Here is a 22370-nt window from a genome sequence, read left to right as displayed (position 1 = left end):
TTCCAAAAACTGTAGTTCCAACAAGAAAAAACCTCACACAGAAAAGAATAACAAGCTAACAAAAAAATAGCTTTCCCAACATATTGGGTGGGTTTGTATAAAATTCCAGGATAGCCAAGTCTCCTGAAAGTTTATTCTGTCATGAAGAACGGGAAAAGTGGCTTTCATCAGCTGGATCCAGAACAGATCACTTTTTGGAAGCATCTGAGAAAAAGAGTAACTTAAATTTCCATTTTAAAACGTGGCTAAAACCAATACTGACTTATTTTTAGACCTTTTCAGCAAATATGTACAAACTTGGCACCAAAAAAAATGAAAAGAAGCGTCATCATTCACAGCAAGACAGTCGTTTACTCACGAGCACTTCATGGAGTTCAGTGCTCTATTTTCAGTACTCAGTGCCATGGAAGACATGTTGCATGTGAATGTGACAGCTCAATAACAATCAAGACTGACACAACAGTTTTGTCTCTTTTCAAGAAGCTAAACAGTTGATCTTTCACAGTAGCTAAAAACAAAATAGAGAAAAAAAGGAAGTCACTTCACCCCAGTAGCATCACAGATAGTGAGTGTGTGGTGCTGCATGAACTCAGCAGGATTCTGTAAGCTTGGAACACAGGGTCTTCCTTCCAGTTATACTGCCACAAGTACTTTTGTTATGCATAAACCACTTGTCATTCTACACCAATTTTACAATAAACAGCTGTTAATACCTGACATTTCAGAGATGCATTGAAAAATATTAGCAACTGCGAGCTGCTGTTGAAAGAAAGTTTCTTACTGACCACTTCTGGACAACCAATTTCAACTGCACTTAGATTATTGCTTTAACACTAAAAATGTTGTGACCCATCAGTTTCAAACTGTGGAACAAGTAAAACAGAACTTCTCCAGTGAGTGCTTTAAAAATAAAGGAAGAGGAAAACAAAAGAAAAAAAGAACAACAAAACTGTTTTGAGAATGAATATTCTCACATATTGAGAAACTTTTTCTCTGTCCTTGTGTAACAAGCAAATTGCAACAACCGTTTTTGAGCTAAGACTGTAAAAAGTTAGAGTAACTTTTAACAAAGTGTCTAACTGTGAGAAGTCAAAACTCAAAAACTGCTGTTCCAACCTCCTAGACACATTTTAAGATTAGTCTCCACACATTCCAAGGTCAAGGGTTATCAAACAAAACACTGTTTCACATGCTGTTAATTATGTAAACATCATTTAACTCTTCCTAAATACATACACCCTTGAAATCACATAAGCTACATTAGCAGCGAATTAACAGAAACTCCATTTATTCAACAGAACAGCTTAAGTTGGAAGGGCCCTCAAAGCCCACCCTCCCCACCCCGTGCCATGGGCAGGCTGCCCCCCACAGCTCAGCTGCCCAGGGCCCCACCCAACCAGGCCTTGAGCCTTCAGGAAGGGGACACCACAGCTTCTCTGGGCAGCTGCGCCAGCGCCTCACCGCCCTCTGAACAAAGTTCCCCCAAATATCTAACCTACATCTCCTCTCTTTTGGTCTAAAGCCATTTCCCCCTTTCCTTTCACTAAAAGCTGGTCTCTCTCCTGTTTATAAGCTCCTCTCAGGTACTGGAAAGACACAATGAGGTCCCAAAGCTTTCTCTTCTCCAGGCTGAACAAGCCCAGCTCCTTCAGCCTGTCATCACAGGACAGATTCTCCAGCCCTCTGATCATCTTCACCATCCTCCTGTGGACCCACTCCAACAGCACAAATGCCTTTCTTGTGCTGATGGCCCCAGGCCTGGACACGGTACTCCAGATACAGCCTCACGAGGGCAGAGTAGAGGAGGACAATCAATTCCCTCACCCTGCTGGTCACTCCTCTTTTGATGCAGCCCAGGAAACATTTGGCCTTCCCAGATGCAAGAGCACACAGCTGGCTCACTGTTAAGCCTTTTGCCCATCAGGTCCCCCATGTCCCTCTCCAAAGGACTGCATTCAATGAGTTCTTCTCCCAGTTTGCACATATATCTGCAACTGCTCTGACCCAAGTGCAACATCACACACTTGGCCTCGTTGAACGTCAGAAAATACCCATGTGCCCACTTCTCAAGCCTGCCCAGTTCCCTCTCATGGCATTCCTCCCTTCTATTGCATCCAATGCACCACTCAGCATGGTGTCATCTGCAAACTTGCTGAGGGTGCACTCAATCCCACTGCCTACATCACTGAAAAAAACGTTCAAAAAAACTGGTCCCAAGACTTCCATTCATCACCAGTCTCCACTTGTATATAGACCCATTGACCATAACCCACTGGCTGCAACCAGCCAACCAATTCTTTATCCACCACCTTCATCCAGCCTTCAAATCTCCCTTATCTCCCTAGCTGATAGATAAGGAGGTATTACAGGCTCACATTATAGGCCTTGCAGAAGTCCAGATCAACAACATCAGTTGCTCTTCTTTTGTCCACCAATGCCTTTGCTCCTTTACAGAGATTGGTTGGGCACGATCTGCCTTTGCTGAAATTATGTTGGCTGTCTCATATCTCCTCTTCATCTCATACATGCCTTCACATAGCTTCCAAGAGGATCTGCTCCATGATCTTCCCAGGCACAGATGTGAGGCTCATCAGCCTGTACTTCCTCAGTTCTTCCTTCCTCCCTTTCTTAAAAATGGGAGTGATGTTTTGTTTTACTCAGTCATGGAGATCCTTGCCTGAGAGCCACAATTTTTCAAGCACGATGGAGAATAACTTGGCAATCATATCAGCCAGTTCCTTCGGGATCCTGGGATGCATGACATCTGGACCCACTGATGTGTACATACCCAGGCTCATGCGATGCTCTCAGACTTGCTCCACTCTCACAGTGGGACAGATTTTGCATCCCCCAAAACTCGTTCAGAGGACACAATAACACAATAGGCTCAGGAAGACTGACAGCCAGCTAAGACCAAGGCAAAGAAGTCACTGAGTACTTCAGCCTTCTCTATATCCATTGCAACCACTTCTTCCTTCTCATTTATCAAAGGGGGTACACTCGGCCCGTCTCTTTTGATCAATATACCTATAGAATTCCTTTTTTTCATATCTCTCACCGAGCACAGCTCCATCTGTGCCCAGATTCATCCCTGTATTCTAAACAGGCCACCCATTCCTGCTTCTGCTGCCTGTACTGTTCCTTCTTTTCCCTTCAGTAAGTCCTTACTCAGGCACACCAGTTTCCTTCCTCCTCCACACAATTTCCTGTGGTGGGGGTTGAAGAGCTCTTGTGCTCTCAGAAAGGCATCCTTAAAGAGTTGTCAGCTCCTCTCCTTTGCCCCCAAGCTTCCCAGGAGATCACATCCAATAATTCCTTAATCAGCCTGAAGTTCCCAAAGTTCAGGGTCTCCACTTTGCTTTTGACCAGGCCCATATTCCTAGAGCTCACTAACTTGACCAAGGCATGATTGCTACAGCATTAACTGTCTCCAATCTTAACTTCTTTAACAATCTCCTCCACTATCTCCTCCTGGCAAGCACCAGATTGAGGAACACTTCTCCTCTGGCTGGTCTATCCAATACCTGGATCAGGAAGTTATCTTCAATAGACTCCGGGAGTCTCCTGGATTGCTTGCAGTGTGAGGTTGACACAAACATATTTTTTGTGTAGGAAAAGTTCTACAGTTTAATCATGAAGATAAGCTACAGAGGTTCACAGTGTACTAAGCACTTGATACACTTCACAAACACCATAATGTCAAGGCAAGTTTCCAGTATCTGAAACCTGTGTTACTAACCCAAGAATTAAAATAAATGCTTTTTCCAAGCACAGTTGATTTTAATACCATGCCAAAGGATATGTAAATTGCCACACGTTGGGTATTTTCAATCAACAGTTCTGATGCATGACAACCAGTGGCAAAAGGCAGAGCAGAATCAAGAATACATAAATGGTGAAGAAAAAAGCCTAACAATTTCTCATTTCTAATGAGGTCGCGAAGTCCTGAATCCAGATTCTTCTCTTGAATTTGAGCGTTCCTACTCTCCCAAAATAGGATGGGAAGACAGAAAGTGGGAATCCTTGATATAATCAGGAGAATCTTCATCTGTGCTCCAAAGGCAGCTAATAGAAGAGGCAATGCTTACTCTATTGGGACCATCCATACAAAGAACTGCTCAAAACACAGGGGGAAAAAAAAAAAAAAAAAAGACACTCCACTCCAGAATTTCCTCTCTAGCACAATATTCCTGTTACTCTTGGTACAATGAGAAATACGACTGAACTTACATAAAACTGTATTGTCTAACCAGTTTACAATAAACGTTCAACTGTTTTCAAAGTAGATACATAATACAAGCTAATTCCAACTTCCTAAGAGCTAAGAACTTCATGAAAAATACATGAATACCACTCTAATCCTCCCTCCACCAATATTCGTTCATCAATGAAACCACAAAGCCTGTCAGTATGCAACTATACAAAAGTAGTAAGACACTCAAAATGTAAGATATACACAGCCTTGCATTGCAACCATCCCAATTTCAATCTTTTTACACTGGTAGTTTTTACAGGATTTAGGCCTTGTGAATTACCAGCATTAGGTGTGTACTCTGCTTATTCTCCTGCATAAGGACAGGAAGCATCACCTTCATCAATACAGAAGTTAGTGCAAAAAAACCAAACTGGTTAAGGAATATAAACAAAGCACTATTCATTATCAATATGTAGTCTTAAGAAGAACTTAAGCTTAGCACTTTTATGGTGGCCTCATGCTTGGTGATATTAAGACTTCTTTTGGTATCTCAATGAATTTTGATCTTCTACGATCTCACAATTAAAAGTAAGGCATTAAAAGTACTTGAAAACAATGACAGTGTGTCCTCGCAGACTTATTCCTATAGAAATGTAGCCATGTGACGTACCAGGACTCCATACCAGCACTGACATTCAACACCTAATAATCACCCAGTTTCCAACATGTCTGATGCTTGCTCACTATCAGTTCATATCCATCATTAGCTCAATAAATTTAAAAGAACGTAGCTAAGGCTAGAGTGATTTACTCATATTGAAGAGAAGGAAAGCAATACGTGGATTTGCTGCGAGAACTGGCACTGGTTTTTCGGCTTTAAAAAGGAGAAACAGCAGTAATTTGATCACTATGAGGGTTAGCTAAGAAATAAAAAGAAACAACCACAAAACCAAAAGAACTTCTTGAATCAGCAAGAATACTGGACAGGACATGAAAAATACTACCATACTACAGATTTCTGTTGGTTCAACAAAGAACACTATGACCGAATCCTGGGAGAAAGCATTTGGAGAGCCATGGACCCAAATATTGCTTATGCATCACACTACTGAAATGATTAGCTAGCAGGTTATGAAATACTACTGAACAGCTCTGAAAGCCAAACTGTAAAAAATGCCCTTCCTCTGCAAATGAAAGGGGAGCCTGAATACTTGAGAAAAAAGGCACTGCAGTAAGCCTTGTGTTCTGGCAAGAATAAAAGATCATCAGGAAAACATCACAGCAGACACTTTTAAGTGCCGCCACAACACAATATGATGACAGCCATCTTCTGTAACAGGGAAAAGAATGGACAAACAAACACGCCCCAGCTTTACTCATTTTAAAATTTTCTTCTCAGTCTCAGATAACTGTCAGTCATGCAGTTAAAAGCTCAGTCAAACAGCATTTGGAAAGGTCTTTTCTCAACACGTCCCCACAGAATACTGTCTAGCAATGTAAGCAAAATACAAGGAAAAGTAGCAAAATATGAAGCTGCCATTTGAGATGCTTCAAGAAAATGGAGCGAACTCCCGTAGGAAATCTGAACTGGCGTTACCACGTATAAACAAAGTTCATGCTCCAAGCAAGCTGGTTTTCTTCAAAGTACAAGCGAGTTATGCAGTCTTGGAAAACACAGCAGTACATTCATTAACTACACCCAAATTCAAAGTCTGCACTCTTACCATGTGTGACTTCTGTACAACTCAAAACACAATTTCACATTTAATACGCATTTGCCTTCAGAGTAACTACTGATGTTGCAAGTTACAAACTAAACAGAGTTGAGTCTCCAACCTCAAAGTCTTGTTCTTGGGATTTTTTCATGGGAACAGCTGCTACAGATCTACAGATGGGTTAGACAAGCACTTGAATACTTGTGAAATCAAATACTATTATAAGAATCCCAGGTTTAAGATTAAATTAACATAAACATGTAATATGGAAAGAAGTTACCTTTCTATGCTTCATACCACGATAGTGTGACTGAAGACTTATAGAACTCATACATGGAACTTTACAAACCTAAAAAGATAAATTGAAAGCACATCTTCAGTTATGCTGTGGATATTTTGTAGTTGGCAAGGTGTAAGACTTGGAAATATAATTTTACATTAAGATGCTGGAAGTCTTTTATGACTTAAACGGAGCAGTTTAAATTACATCAGGAGTGTGCCACCAAAATGACCAGAAACAGTGTGCAAACCTGTTCAAATAATACTTCAATATATATTTAAGTATACTGGCTGGCATGAATCTTTGCGAAGCCTACACTTTCCCTCCTACCCTCAATTACTGGATTCTTAGTTCTCCAAAATTCTCCAGCCAATAAGAAATGATCATACATTGATTAGAAAGGATTGGAGACCAAAAAATATATCCCGGAATAACTGGAACCCCATTCATCATCTTATCAAAGGGATCAGAAAAACAGCAAAGGAAGCCATCTGCGCTAGGATCCACAGAACATCGTAACAATTATAGGATATAGCTTGACAATTATTTCCTTCAATCATTAACAATAGAAAGCAATGATACAAAAAAAAAAAAAAAAACAAAAACAATATACGATAGCATTACCTATCACCTTGACATGCTGTCATATACCTTCAATATGCCAGAAAAAGTTACTGGAACAATATGTGATACATAGAAACTTAACATGCTCTGATCCAGAGCAGCATCCTTTAAGACATAAGAGACTTTAAGAGGTCCTGTAAGAATAACAAACAGAAATCTGAAAGACAGCCTTTAAGGGCCACTACAGTATACCTGTAACTGCACAAGAACAAACCAAATTCACAAAACCAGACAAGCAGTTCTTCCAGGAACCGGCCAAATTATCTTCTATCATTAACAGCCTCTCCCACCAGCCTGCCACACTGCAGCTCGGTCAGTTCTGTCTAACTTCCGTGGTTTTTAATACCTTAAGCCTGTATTCTGGCATGTATTCCAAAAAGCCATTAAGAAAGGCACTCACTTCACAGTAGTATATTTTTTTTTCAGATTCTGGTTTAGCATCTTCTGGCTTAGCATCTTCAGCGATGGCGCTCATCCTGCAGAACTATTTCAAGACACACAATTAAAGAAAGAAATCCATAATAAAAAATAATATTCCTGTTCACACACAACCCTTTAGCAGACAATTGCGGGGAAGGAGCAAAGCATTAATTCCTTTCTAGAGCCAACCACGTATTTCACTGCCAGGACATCGCCGCAGCCTCAAGCCTTCCGTTAGGGCACCTTCCCGCTTAGCTTCACACCAAACGCTTCACACAGAAGACAGAAAAAAAAAGAAAACACACCGACCCCGGGCTGCCCATTTCTCCCCATTCCTCCCCCTCCCACCCCCCCCCTCCCGCCGCACACACCCCCCCGCCCGCGCCCGTCCCCTCATGGCACTGAAGAAGCGGCGGTACCTCCGAGCCGCTCCCACCCCCGGCGCTGGGCTCGCACGCCGCCGGCACGTCCCCAGGCGGCTCGGTAACGACAGCAACCGCCGCCAGCCTTCTCGCGGCGCGCCCAGCGGCACCGTCACTTCCGCTTCCTGCCGGCGGAGAGAGCGCCCCAACCCCGCGCGGCCGGCGCGCGCCCTTTCCGTTAGACGGACGCGGTCCGCGAGGCGCGAGGCCGCGCCAATCGGCTCAGCCAATCGGGGCGCGGCTCCCTCAGGCGCGGGAGAGGCGGGAGGAACGGACGGCAGGGCTTGGCTTTAAATGCAAATATTTATTATTTCTTTTAAAATGTCTGAACTTTACATTTCGGACTGGTAATAAATGTAAAATATAATTTAAGAAATACACATGAAAGTTACCTCTAAAAGCAGACTGAGAAAACAGTACAATAATAAAAAAAAAAAAAAATCAAACAAAAAAACAAAGAAACAAAAAACCCCCCACAAAACAGAAAAGTGCACCTGTTACAACAAAATTCCAACATACAAAATCCACGCATTTAATTAGCCTGCTGCCGATACACCTGGGGGGTCTATTACAACTATATAGGAAGCAGCATAGTTGCTGCTGGTTGGATTACACGTTAGCAGAGGATCCCAGCTCCAGGCTTTGCTGATGCCCCTCCCCGCAGTTCCATGAGTGCATCAGCCTTACGCCTGCTCCGTGCACCCACTGGTGCGTGCTCACACAGTGCTCAGCACGGGGCTTGGTCCTTCCAGGGCTTTGCCCATAACATTGGGCTCACGTAATACCCATCTGATGGGGAGAAGCAGTCAGGCCAAGTGTTGCTTGGTCTCTGTGCTCATTTTATTTAGTCTTGTCCTCTACTGTTTGGACTTAGGAGGAACAAGAATGGCACTTTTAATTTTTTATTTTTATTTTTTTATGGCTAACAGCAGATTTTGATACCGTATTTTATTATTTCTACGTTTCTGTAACAGTTACAGGCCTTAAGATGGGGTCACATTGAAGCCCTCAATAATTCTTTGCAGCTCTGATTCCAAAACCTAAAATGGACTGATAGGAAACACTGCTCTGTACACTCTAAACAATACTTCCATACTCATCTTTTAGAAAATTACATATTAAAAGTGCAACTGCACAGTGAAAGGATGAAGGCGTGTAGGAAAGAAACGAAGGATCCAAAAAGAAGAAAGTGGGCTCCTTCATTTCTGTAAAGAGAGGGCAGGTCTGAACGCAAAAGCGTTTGGCAGTGTATACTTGAAGAATTAAACTCCTGGTGGCAGCTCAAGTGCTTCTTGGCAATACAGCTGCCTAAGTAGGGTAAGCTTCCCCAGCAAAAGAACTTTTTTCTGTTTTATGAGCTGTAATTACTCCAAGACTTCTGTCAGTACCTCTGTCTTCTTCAAAGGGGACAGGGAAGGTAATGGGGCATTGCACTTCTGCATAACGTTGTTCTTTTGGCAAAGCTTTGAAAGTGTGCCTGAAGTAGATAATAAAGTTATGGAGGCACAAAACAGAAAGAGTGGAGGCTGCAAAGTACCATCCTATCACAAATCACAAAGGTAGAAAACCTTGAGGGAGAAAAAGGAGAAGTTTTTCAATAGGTACAGACACCTTTAAGGAAGAAAGGGTTCTTTGGTTTCGTTAGGAACCTGTGAAGAGGTAAAGGAGTGTGAAGAAAAGCCCTTTCAGAAGAGGGAACGCTGCTAGTCATGTAGAGGAAGAATCTTCCAGAGTATCCAACCCTGCCCACATCAGGGAGGTTGGAACTAGATGATCATTAAGATCCCTTCCAACCCAAGCCTTTCTATGATTCTATGACTATGATGAAAGTAGAGCAAAAAAAAACACACAGTGTTGCTGCTTGCCTCCCATTGCCTCAGATTTTAAGTAAACACAGGAAGAAAATGATGCAAAAATTTAAAAAAAAAAAAAAAATGATGAAGAAGAAGAAGAAAGAAAAAAAGTTCAGAAGTGACAGTAATGGGATAAGGAAGGAAGAAACCAAGGTGTGACCTAAGAAGAAGCAGAACAGTGGTGACACACCTGTGACACTCTCCTGTGCAAAATGGAGAGTTCTAAACCAGAACCTCATCTGATTTTTTAACATAGTCTTTTAATTAATTGACTGAAATTACTGAGATTAGCTATGAAACTGATGCTCTTTATATTGCCTTCTGCCACGTGTTTGTGTTTTCCTCATACTTAGGCACTGGAAAACCATAATTCTACCAATACAAGTGTGAAAAGGAAGTTTTGAATGTTGTACAGCTGTCACTGCAACTGTGTCGCAACAAGGAAATTCTGGGATTCCAATTCAGGCTGCACAACCAGAGCACCAAGTGACAGTTCAGTCGCAATGACCAGCTGCAAGGGTGTTAATGCAGACACTAAATTTGTCATAGTTCCAAAGAGTAACTCCGTGCAAGGAAGAGGAGCACTGCATGCCTCCTAGAATGATGCTTTCAGTCTGATGGAGAAACACACCCTAGCACTGAATGACCTCAATCCTTGTTTTCAAGGAGCACAGAATTGCTGGCAATGAATTAATGCTGTAGTCACAAAACACCTTGACAGCAATGTGTCATTCAAGGTGATAATTCTTCATCCTCAGATTTGTCTTAGTAATAATGTTTTACTCTTTCTCCCCAAACACTGTCATTGATGATGTTGTTCAGTGCTGTTAATTGAAGTATGCACTTCAAACTACATTTGAATTTCTATCTAAATTCAAAATAAATTTAAAGAAATTGGAATCTATCTCAATTTAAATCCCTACACAACTTCTAATGTGATAAAACTTGTAATTCAGTTAAATTTTATCAATGCATACTCCACAGTTCCAGAAACACTGTTCGTCATATTTGACTTGCTTCAGATTTCAGAGTATCTGAGAGCAGTTTGTTACGAGCAAAGACAAATCTAAAAACTAAGAATATCAATTCTGAGAAAATGTCACTCAGGCCAGCATATAGAACACAGTTCTCTACAGGTAAAAAAGCAATGTGATAGGTGAGAGAAAGAAGAGAAGAAAAGGACATGGTATGTTTGCAGGGGGAGGGAAGTAGTTATGATAGTATCATGGGGCAATGTGTGAATATGTGCCACTTGGATTCAAAGTGTACTTGTCAGGATGATGGCATCTATGAACATGAGCTACTGGTAGCCTTCACCTATGAGTCATGTTCGGCTAAATGAGAGCCATGTGGCTAAACCCTGAGCATGGCCACCTGCAGAACTTCTAATGCACATATTACAGAAGTCTGCTTCAGTTACAACACGAGATTTCATAGAGGATTTTACAAGACTTAAGAGAGGAAGAAAATCCAGGGGAAGAAACTTATTTTCTAGTGAGTGAACTGAAGGAAAAGACAAAAAATAAAGTAGGAAAGCTCTATACATCTATCACTGAGCTGGGATCTTAGTTACATGACACACCAACGAAAGAAAATGAGTAAGGGTTTATTTTGTGACTACCTGAGGCAATATATGTATTTATAGATAGAAGAAATTATATCTTTTTCTTGTTTCAATTAAAATATCTTTTTTTTTCTTTTTTTTTTTTTTTTTAGATAAATTAATGGCTTTTATGAAATAAATACCCTGGGTGGGTTGTTCTACTTAAGTTCCAATATGGCTTCAACAGAAAGAGTTAAGCAGGGCTTCCAAGCAGCAGAAGCTGATTCTATCCCACCGACAATTCCTTGCCTCAGGCTGGATGCTTTCCACATAAGTATTTTAAGCACTGGGAACTTCCAGGAGAATTGCACATGCCCTGTCAATGTTAATACTATCTCAAGGATCATAAGAAGAAGTCATTCTGAACTGGCTGACACACAAACGTCAGACCTCCCTAAGCCATCCAGAGGACACTGAGACTCAATTCTAAGGATTTCAATATATCAGTGTTATCTAATTAAGGGCAATGAAAACATTAACACATTATAATCAAGTACTAGGAAGTCAGTCTGTCCTACAAAGAATTTAGGTATAGCTGTTTGCTCTTCTATTTCACTAGTTAGATCTCCAGACTGTGGACCAACTGAAAGCAGGTCGTTCCTTGCACACACACTGCTCTCTCTTTAGATTCCCAAAACAAAGTTCTGTTTTGGTATCCTAAGAGTCTGGATTAAATATAAATTATTGATAGTGTTACCTACAGTGAAGGTCTGCCCCAGTTTCAGTCACTGGTCTTAACTGCATCCTGGCAAACCTTAGAATAGCCAAAAAACTCCACTCTGTGGTACACACTTACCCTTAGCTCAAATCAGGCTAGTTTTTAAGTAAAAACAGGAGGTTTAAGTGGTATGCTTTAATTGGACCAGTATTTGTAAGGTTCTGTGCAGCTGTCTGCTAATAGGTAAATTAGGCCAAATTCACAGTGAAGGCAATAGCTTTAGCACTGATAATAATCTCTGCTGTCTGTGGTCTAAGTAACACCTCAGAGGCAGATGCACTCTCAGACAACTACAAAAAAACACACACACAAAAAAATCACATAAATCCAAGAAAGCAAACCACCAATCCTCTGAATACCAGAATTAAGAAGTTTGTTCTGCCTCCGATTGAAGAATTTACAGCTGAGGAAGTTTGAATGATACTGTCAGCCAGATCTTAGAAAGCATCACATCCACACTGGAAAAAGAAATGCATTTCTTTCAGCCTGAATACTCTGTGTTTGCAGCACACAAGCATTTCACTGGGCATTTCTTCTATGAGAGGAATTTTTTTCTTCGTACAATAAATACACTGGGAGGCTCCTAAAACAGATCTCAGGGCTGTGCTTGGAGGATATAAATACCAACTTACTAAGGATAAAAGCCAAACATCACTGACTGGAAGCATCTTAAACTCTTCTTTTCTAAGCGGTAGTTTTTAAAGGAGTACCAATAGTACCAAAACAGCGACCACTACAAAGAGAAAGTAACAATTTAAAGCAACTGCCCTGTCTTTTTCTTCTGCCATGGAATCATTAATGCCTGGGTACAAAAAGGTTTTATAACAATAAATTATTGGTAATTTAACAGGGTACAATGCAATGTCAGATTTTAATCCAGAGGGGATGAAGGACAGATTCCTGCTCTTGAAAAAGAGATAAGAAGATACTGGTTTTCAGCATTTATTTTCCCAACTAGTGCAATATGCAAAGTTCTTAAACAAAACTGACCTTTTTTTTCCTTACTATCAACAGTGGCCAGCAGTTGTCCAAAAGTATATAAGGTGCCCATCTCTTAATAAGCACATTTCATAGGAGACTGCTGCATATGTGATAACTTTTCCCAGAACAGACTCCACTGATAACACTTTTTTTTGATGTGAGCCCTGCAGTAACAATGTGGCCACAAGCTAAGTGGCTAAAATCAAACCTAATACATGACCTAAGTGTAAATTACCCTGTATTTTTAATGGATTTAGACTTTATGGAAGAATAAGGAAGGAAATCTGATCGTACTTGAACAGGGAGGAGTTAGGAGGTGACATCTCATTTGAAGTGACACCTTAATTCATCCTCTCAGAAGAAGGCCATTCTTGTATCAGATTAGATTTTCCTACATGCAGGAGTTTAACCAACTCTTACAATATCTGTTGACTAAAATATGACTGGATTTGTTGGGAGCTTGAGAAAAGTTTTCTCTGCTGAAATAGACCAGAAGAGCTTTAGATTAAGATAAGTCAACAAAATAGACTTCATTCTGTATCGGAAGAACTTTAGAGAACTTCTGTTGGGATGGTACAATTCTGCCTCTGTAGTTATGCCTTGAAATATTTGTAAGCACAGCCAAGGCACTTGGAGGCACAGTGCTCTACAACATTGCCCCTGTTGTGACCATTTACATCTGTGCAAAATGGCATCAGCATTTCTAGATGTGGACAGTAGTGTTTTATGGTCACACTGCACTAATCCAAATGATAAGAGAAGATGTAAGGTAGTGCTGAACCAGGCAGGCCTGGGTAGTCTCATTTGGGGGAGTATCATGGTGAGTCCAAGAGTGGAGTTAAACAAACAGTTTTCTGGCAGTCATGCCAACATGTCCTCCACTTGCTCCACATTGCCCTATCTCTACAATACCCCATTTCTGCTCTTGTTTTTGTAGATAGTGAATCAGTGGGGCAGACTTTGTGCAGCTCTGCTGATTTCTCATAGTCTCACTTGAATACCAAGATCAATTTGCCTGATTGGGCTTAGCTTTATGTGAGATGAACAGTGATGTACTAGACTGTGGAGTAAATTCCACCATTACAGTTTCATCTCTGAATTGGGTCTGACGTTGCATTGAACCCACCGGTGAAAGTGTGAAGACAAAGATATCAAGACTGTCTCAAGTAAGGGACAGTATGTAGTTAGCAGGGAACTGATACATCTCAGATGCCAAAAAAAATGAGATGTTCTCCTGCTTGAGTTAGATCAGCTGGACTATGGCAGAATTAACTTGAGCTGCAGAAAGACATTATTGCCCTTCTTATCCACTCTTGCCTTTCTGTGGGGAACACGTCTTTACGCAGGACAATCATCAAAAGTTTTATTTCTGTGTAAAGTGCAGCATTTCAGATCAAACCATTGTTCATAAGCTGAACTGACATGCAGAGAATGCATGTCAGAAGTGTTTACTTCTGCCAACTCTAATGTGCAGGCAGTAACTTCTACCAGACTTGGAGAAGAGCAGCCTCCCATATGCCACTCCCTGTGCAAAACTATTCCCTACCTGAAAACTGCACTTATGCCACTTACAGCATTAGGGAGAAATTTATGCCACTTCACTGGCATGTGTACAGTCATGCTCACAGTGGCTAGAAAAAATGAAGACATCAGAATTATTCATAACATTTTGAAAAGGAAAACATTCACTATAGGAATTCTTTAAAAAAAGCACATATACATCTAGTTGTGGTTTTTTTTAATGATATGGGTTTTCTATAGTTGAAGGTGATATAAAATTGAAATAGTGCAATTTTAAAACAAAATTAGTGCAGGAGTCAAACTACAACAAACAAAACTGAAGTTGTAGATTGTTTTTTAAAGTGGAAATATGTGACTATCTGGCTTCAAAAGAAAGCATATGGATCTGTTTTCAAAAGCACAGAAGTGCACCAAAGTGCTTTTGAAAGTCATAAATCCAGTCGTCTCTCAGTAAGATTAAAATTTTGTTTAGAAAATGAAATGAGGATGCTTTTTAAAAAAATGTTTCTAATCTTAGCGCGGGATTTGAGTTTTGCTGTCAGATAATAATGACTAACAGGTTGCTATCAGTCAGAGATACCATCACTTTTAAAAGTGCATTTCTTATGTTAATGTTACAAGAGCAGGGAAGATAACTGGTGAAATATTTTCTTCTCATGTACATTTAAAAACCTTTTGTAATTCACTTAAAGAAGTGGATAACATCCTATCGTTCAGTCTTTCAAACAGCAACATGAAAGGCAAATGGCTTTAAAATGGAAAATGTGTATTAAAGCATTATTATTGTCTAGAAAACACGGGAAAAAAGCTATGTGAAGTGCAATAACTTGTAATGCATTTTGTGAATGTTATTTGTTTTAAATTAATGCTGTCCATTTAAATCAAGAATACTCTGTGTGTTTGGGGAGCCCTTTCCTGTTGTCATTAACTCAGTGTTGAGCAAAAGGAATAGCTGATACTTATTAGAGTGGCTAAAAATAAAACTGAATAACTCCAAAGGGAAACTCCTGGCCACAATGAACACCATAAACATTTTGTCTTTTCACAGAGGCATCACATCAGCTTGAAAAAAAAGAGCAAAGGCAAAAATCAGAAATAGCTACACCTTGTTACAGAACTGCAGACATGAGAGGAAAAATGATGAAGACACATTAGCAGGTACACCTGTGCAATAATTACTGATTATTTTTTCTGTATCTGAGGTTTTGTCTTTCTTACTTTCCAAAGATCACTAAGAGAATGGCTGTGTTTAAAGGCATGTGTGGGAGTGAGTGTGCATCTGTGTCTGTTTTGTTCCACACACAGAGGTACACGCACACACACACACTTAACATCTTTCCACTGTTTTTTAATTTTAGTAACTCATTTAACCCAACTGGAAGTGAAGCTACAATTTCTTCTTGCTTTCAACATTATAAATATTCCCAATGCTATAAAATCTATTGTAAGAATGTACATTCAGTGACTTTATGAGGCACGGGACCTGCTATTGTATTTTCAGGGAAGCTCATGTGTGCTCTGTTCTGTCCAATGTTGGACAATGGTGGGGAATCCAGGGGCTCACGCTTGATCGCTTGAACCAAGCAAGGGTTTTTAAATTCACATGGCATTTTAAACACCTCATTACTCTGCTCCTTCTCCCCTGGAGCAGGGCTGTAGAATTGGCCATAGCCCTCGGCGTGCGGCAGGTCAGGCAGGCTTTCCAAGCAGGCAGAGGAGTTCTGGGGGCAAAACGGGGCCACCTCTCTGTTACGCAAACCCTTGCAAGATCTGTTCAGATTGAGGTTGCTGGGATGATTTGCTACAATGCACTGCCAGTTATGTGGTGTGTAGAGGCAGTGCCTTGGCTTCTGGCAAAGTGAGGCTTGCTGACAGAGGTCCGGTTCTGCTTTAAGGTGCACCCTATTGGGATAGCTGAACAACTGCTTCCTCATGGTGCCGTTCTCATCCAGCCAGGCTCGGTTTTGTGGCATCGGGTAGTTATCAGCAATGTTTTCAGAATCAGAATCGTATTCTGTTTTGATAGGCATATCCAAGGGAAACGATGCATCATAGAGAGACTCTGAGGATATTAATGATCTCTGCAGTTTCAGGTGGTCTGTAGTATAGTTCTCCACAGCACGCTGTTGTAAGCCTGAGTAAGACTGACAATTTTCTGCACTACCCCAGTGGGAAGGACAAGTTGATGCTAAATTTAAGAAACTTTGGTCCCTGTTGTAGAACGATCCAGCTCTTCGGTTTGAACACGCATTCATTCGCTGATTTATAGAACAAGAGCTTGAATTTCTGAAAGTCCAGCTACTGTTTGTGGTGCAGTTGTTTTGAACGCCTAAAATTGGTGCATTAGAACTGAGAGATTCCTCCTGCACGAAACACTCACCATTTGTATGAGGCTCAAACTTCACTTTTACATTATCTTGCTCATTTTTTACTGCTGTCCAGTTGAGATGCTTCAGTTGGCCCAGAGTTTCAATGGCACTGTTGTAGGAAAGTCCTTCCAGGTTTCCCTTCAAACTGGCAAAACTGTTCGGTATCTTCAGTTGTTCATCTTCATCCCTTTCAGTAACAGTAGGAAAAAAGAAAACATTCAGTAAAAGGTTTCTAAATTGACCTTTTCTATGATACAAATGGAGTAATTGGATATATATTACAAGCACCATTTTTTCTTTTCCATATAAACTTTGTATTTGTCCAAGATAGAAAAAAAGAGTTTTCATGCATGTGAGCACCACTTTGTGCAAGACTACCTTTCTGTGGCACTCTTACATTTAAGTTACAACATACATTTAGTTGAGGCACAGAGTTCATAAGACTTTAAATATTGTAGTATTCTGTGTACTGTATGGCAACTACCTTACACTGTCATTCTTCTGTTAAAACGTATCTAATGGATGGGGTGCAAACAGCATGTTAAGTGAGATGCATTTTGTTAGCAAGGAGTTATTAAGATGCCTAGGAACTTTCTCATCAAAGCAATTTGAGTATGAAACATGGGGGTCTTATATTTTGAGAATGCATAATTAGAGAGAGGAAACAGAATACCCAAAATAAGTGTCCAGAATAGTCACAGATGTTCATATTGGACGCAGAGTTATTTTACATGGCCAGCTTAATTTGTTTTGTCTTTAATTTTCCAAGATGATCAGTGAATTAATTTTCCATGCCCTAACACTGAAGAACTCAACATTTTTTAAGAGTCCAGACAAAGAAAATTGCCTGAGCATTTTCATACTCAGTGCAGCAGGTTTTTTTTAACTCCGAACTCCAATTTTGCTGGAATTCACAAATGTGCTGCTTTGCAATCATGCACAGTCTGTGCTATAAACCCGCACCCTCCTTGTCAGCATGAGAAGTGGACATTGCAGTAAGGAGCCAGACATGAAAAACTGGAGAGCTTTTCAGAAGACTTTTTTGTTGACTCGCTGTCAGAAACATCATCCTTGGGTATGGACTTAATGCGCAAGTATAGGAATTTCCAGTAGGGGGAGTTCGTGCTATTATAAAGAGAGAACTTCCCACCGTTACGAACATACAGCCAAGAACAGAGAGCATTTTCTTTCTACTTCTTTTTAAGTGTTCTGGGATGCAAGTTCGTTGCAGAATTGCCTCTTGGGAAACGGTGTAATTGGGAAAATAGAGTGGAAAATATGCAAATAGTAGTAAAAGTTTAGATCACCAAATCAAGGATTTCACAGTGAAACAGTGAAATTTCTCGAAAGAAGGTATGTTTCCAGGAAGATAGCATGCATTTCAATAAAACAAAACAAGCCCACAGAACAAAAAAAAAAGTTGTGAGGGTAAAAAGAACAGGTGGAATCTACTGCACACTAGCAGGAGAACAGAACTGAGTATCATCTGTGAGGCCAACTCTAGCGACACTTCAGCTTGCAGGAACTACTAAACAAAAAGGTAGATTTAAATGACTCAGAGTGTAAAAATGTAACTAAGAAACCATCAAAGAGCATGTTCAATTGCACAGAAAACAACGTAAAGTGGAGAGCTGAGTACAAGGAACAGCCACTCTTAATCTGTTTTGTTGAAGTTCATTACTTTGCCTGGCAAGATGATGTTTGTGCCATCCCAGTAAAAGTAAAGAGGTAAGAGGTCCTCTCCTATTCAAAAGATCCCAAAGATATGCTGCCTGCAAGGGGTATCTACTCTAGAAATTCAAAGATTATTTTTCATTTATTTTTCCAGCTGCAAGGCATCCGAAAAGAGAAGAGCAGAGATACTGGTCACATGTTTTCCTCAGGACCAGGTGGTGGCTACGTAAATCTCCTGGCCCCTGCTCTTCCCTCAGACCGGTGTGAACTGGGACAGTCCCATGGTGGAAGGAGGAAAAGCCTATGCAGGAGGAAAGGGGAAAATCCAATGGAGAATTCCTCTCTGAACACACATCTGCTGGGTATAGTTTTCACTCCAAGGCTGAGCCTACAGCCAGCTAGGTATAAGATCTACAAACATACAATAAATACGAACATTCCTGTTTGGATTGTGCTGAACAGCCACAACTGAAAACATAAGCTCAACTGTCATCCACAAAGACAAAAAAAATAGCTTAACATTATCAAATATTGGGAAAAGCCAGAGCACTAAATCAACAGTTTCAGCTGTAATGTAAAACCAAACCCCAGGATACATTTTTGTGCAAGAAAGCCAAAACATATTAAGAACGAAAGAGCCTGGAGTACTTTTTTAATATGTATGTACACTCAACTTCAGAAGAAAGAAGACTGAAGAATGCAAACATATTCTTTAGGATTATAACAGCCTTCTCACATGATCTGGGACATAAATGGATTTTTATTTGTTAAATAAACTAAGTCCTCCTTATACACATATTTTCTTAGGATGCGACACCCATTTAAAGATCTCAGACATTAGGAATTCTAAAATATGGGTTTTTTTAGTATTGGAAAATATACTTACTTTAGCATTTGCTGTTGGGCAACAACATATTCTGAACAACCACTTCGATACAGAAGTTGAGTGTTAGCTTGAACCCAGACCCAGTGATCTTCATTTGTTTGTACTTTGACTAGAGAAATGCCATTTTCTCCATTATTCTTCGCTATGCAATTTAAAAGAAAGTATATTTTAATCCAAGCAGTTTTTAATATTTTTTTCTTAGCTTTTAAAAATTATTTTTATTTTTTACTGGTGAATGCCAACAGGTTTGCTGCCTTGGAATCCTCATCAGCAAAGTATGTACTAAAATACGTCACAGAACTGGGAAAACTACATGAAAAATAAAATTTGAAAAATCTAAGGTGGTGATTAGAAACACTTAAGCTGTAATGAAAGGTATTTCAGTATTATTATTTCATTAGCAGTTTCTCCCTCTTAGTAGTATTCCTGTATCAGTGATAAAATATTAATGAAAAATGAGGCTGTAACAATGGAGATAAAGAAGTTACAGGCTTTTGCAGGTACAACCAAAGGCTGACTACAATTCTACAGAAGAAGTTGCCCTTTGGAGAAGACTCACCATGAGCATTCTATCCATTGCAAAAATCTGAAATACGGTGTAGATTCTCATGGTGTTGCAACACCCAAACACTGGGAAAGCGTGAGTCAAAGTCACAAGCAAATCTGAGTTCGCAAGACAATATTTTTTTTTCATTTTCCTTCTACTTTCTGATCTTTGGGGGAAACTAGCATCAATAATATATTTTCTAGTTTTCTTCACATAGGAATAGATATGATTGTTATAAAGAAAAGAATAAAAAAGGGAGAAATGGGACTGAAACCTGGAAAGCCTACCAGGTGAAAAGAAAAGGCAAGATTCTTTCTCCACAGGCTGTATATAAACTAAAAGTACTTAGCATATATACCTTTGAATTGGTTTTCAGTAATCTGTAATACATTAGCAAAAGTTGCACCTTCATGATGACTATTTCTTCCATATAATTCTGCTGCTTCACACAGACCTGAATTACCTTTGGAACTGGAGCTGTAAGGGTCAGAAAATGGGGAAAATTCCTTGTCAGTAAATAACAACAAAGCAAAATTACAAACTCTGAAAGATGTGTGATTTTCAAGCTGCTGACCATTTTCAAAGATTGATGCTTTAAATATATAATAACCAACATTAAATATTCATCTATGTTTCATCATACAGTTGCTCAAACTGGAGCATGACTGGAATTCTGCATTCAATTCAAAGGAATAGTTATATTTAGGAGCATTCTGCTTGTGGCTTACTATATGTGGAATAGTAAGTTCCAGCTTGAATGGAGACAAGCATTGTGTTCATTCTGCTCTGCTTGTCGTTCAAGGTACTTACTCACCAGCAGTGCACTTAAAGATTACCATGACTTCAATCTGCAACAATCATGTGATTTAAATAGATTTCTTCCAATCTTTAGTTGGAAATACGTATCAAAGTTTGTACATTCTGTAATAATCCTTTACAAACTTTTTCGCTAAGACCATCAGACTAGAAATTGCTATATACATTTTCTGACCATCCTTGGACAGCATGATTTAAACCTGAACCAAATGAAACACTGAAGTGTTGGTTCTTTTAAAATATAAATAAAATAATAATAATACAAATGAGATAGGAAATATATGAAGCACTTTTTTTTTTTTTTTTTTGTCAAATCCTTAATCACTGCCCAGTTTTCCACTGTTACAGCTGGTAGAATGAAATATTTCTTTGATAACTTCCAAAGACTAGGAAGGAGAATCCAGATAAATGATGCTTATTTACTTTCTAAGAAAAAGTTAACATAGAGAGTTATTTAGCATCACTTGTACATTTAATAAACTGGAAGCTCACAGTACATTTTACTAAATGCTATATGATTAATTTGAAAATACTTTGCATTCACTGCTGCATCATCAGCTTTGTGTTTTGTTTTCACAAGTAGGCTTTTCATCTTCATCTCTGTCACAGAAGGGAGAAGTAGTGGTACCACTATGCAGAATAAGGACAGCTGAGGTGGTAATACTGCTCCTGATGAGGACTTCTTCCTTTGTCCAAAAAGAAACTTCAGTTTGCCTTGAAACTGCATTGTCTGTTATATAAGAACACAACAGAATTATCTTACGCGTTTCATGTATAAACATTTTAAAAATGCCAGTAAGTATGCCACCTATTGATTAAGTAACAACAAAACCACTTTTGAAACAGGGAGAAAAAAAACCAATTTTCTATCTCTCACTATTCCTCATTTTCTTTGCAAACCTGTCATTGTTAGAAGAAAAACCAAGATTGGTCTTTACTAAGCAAAGAAGTGATTTCTAGAAATAAGCCACTCTTAGCAAGAATATTCTTAGCAAGAGTATTAAGTATGCAAAAGACTTTTTAATTTTTTTTTTATTATTATTAAAGTGAAAAAGGAATCAGTTTTATTCCTGTTCCTCTAAGTAACACTTCATGAATAAATGCTAATGACTGAAACTTAGTTTTGCCACGCTTGTGCAAACAGTGGGCAGATATTGTCCAAGAGAGCTTAAAACATAAACATTTATCAATTCTTTCAACTTGAAATATTACAGCCTTTTCTTCCATCATTTTTTACACGTATTAATAAATGTCTTTAGTTGTTTCTTGTTAGAGTGCAACAAGTGAAAAGCGTATTCTATCTATGGCTGCAAGCAATCTATGCATGCTCCCCTATTTTTCATCTGAAGTAATTTAAATCTAGTGCATCATGACTACTGTTGTCTAAGTAAAATTAGACTTACAAGGAAGCCAGAAGTACTGTCCAACAAGCAGCGAACTCGACAGATGAAACAACGAGTTAAGAAGGAAGAATAATCTGTTGTTGTGCTGTCATTCTCTTGTGCTTTAAACAATTTACTGAGAATATATTCTTCTCCTGTCAACAACAATATGTATCAGATCACACTAGAAAAGAATAAAGCTGTTCTGTACCCACTTGAAAAGGAAATTGCTAAACGCTGTTTTATAGAGGGGTGAATATTTAACTGCATTGTGTACAGGCATATCTGGAGATGCTCTACCAAACGAAAATAGACGGGCTTTACGATGGGATTCAGGTGACTCTCTTCAAAAACTTCGCTTTAC

At 39.5% G+C, this 22370-nt stretch overlaps 2 protein-coding genes across 2 annotated transcripts in view; both read right to left on the bottom strand.

The window, feature by feature from the left end:
• The window catches only part of LOC122169536, a 37857-nt gene extending 30121 nt beyond the window's left edge, over positions 1 to 7736 (bottom strand). Inside the window, exons 1-3 of the mRNA XM_042835776.1 lie at positions 7654 to 7736; positions 7215 to 7298; positions 6191 to 6259 (exon numbers count right to left, since the gene is read on the bottom strand). Of these exons, the coding sequence (XP_042691710.1) occupies positions 6191 to 6259; positions 7215 to 7289 (144 nt within the window). The 5' untranslated portion in view covers positions 7290 to 7298; positions 7654 to 7736. The remainder of the gene's footprint in view (positions 1 to 6190; positions 6260 to 7214; positions 7299 to 7653) is intronic.
• A 251-nt stretch (positions 7737 to 7987) lies between these two features.
• AHRR (aryl-hydrocarbon receptor repressor) overlaps positions 7988 to 22370 on the bottom strand; it is an 89256-nt gene continuing 74873 nt past the window's right edge. Inside the window, exons 7-11 of the mRNA XM_042837412.1 lie at positions 22028 to 22161; positions 21158 to 21354; positions 20167 to 20285; positions 19262 to 19403; positions 7988 to 16888 (exon numbers count right to left, since the gene is read on the bottom strand). Of these exons, the coding sequence (XP_042693346.1) occupies positions 15772 to 16888; positions 19262 to 19403; positions 20167 to 20285; positions 21158 to 21354; positions 22028 to 22161 (1709 nt within the window). The 3' untranslated portion in view covers positions 7988 to 15771. The remainder of the gene's footprint in view (positions 16889 to 19261; positions 19404 to 20166; positions 20286 to 21157; positions 21355 to 22027; positions 22162 to 22370) is intronic.

This window comes from Centrocercus urophasianus, unplaced genomic scaffold (genome assembly GCF_019232065.1).
Source record: "Centrocercus urophasianus isolate 14NV4802_14NV808 unplaced genomic scaffold, USGS_Curo_1.0 seq_11, whole genome shotgun sequence".
NCBI classification, from domain to species: Eukaryota; Metazoa; Chordata; class Aves; order Galliformes; family Phasianidae; genus Centrocercus; species Centrocercus urophasianus.
The sequence above is the reverse complement of the archived record's forward strand: the minus strand, read 5'-3'. Positions and strand labels throughout refer to the sequence as shown.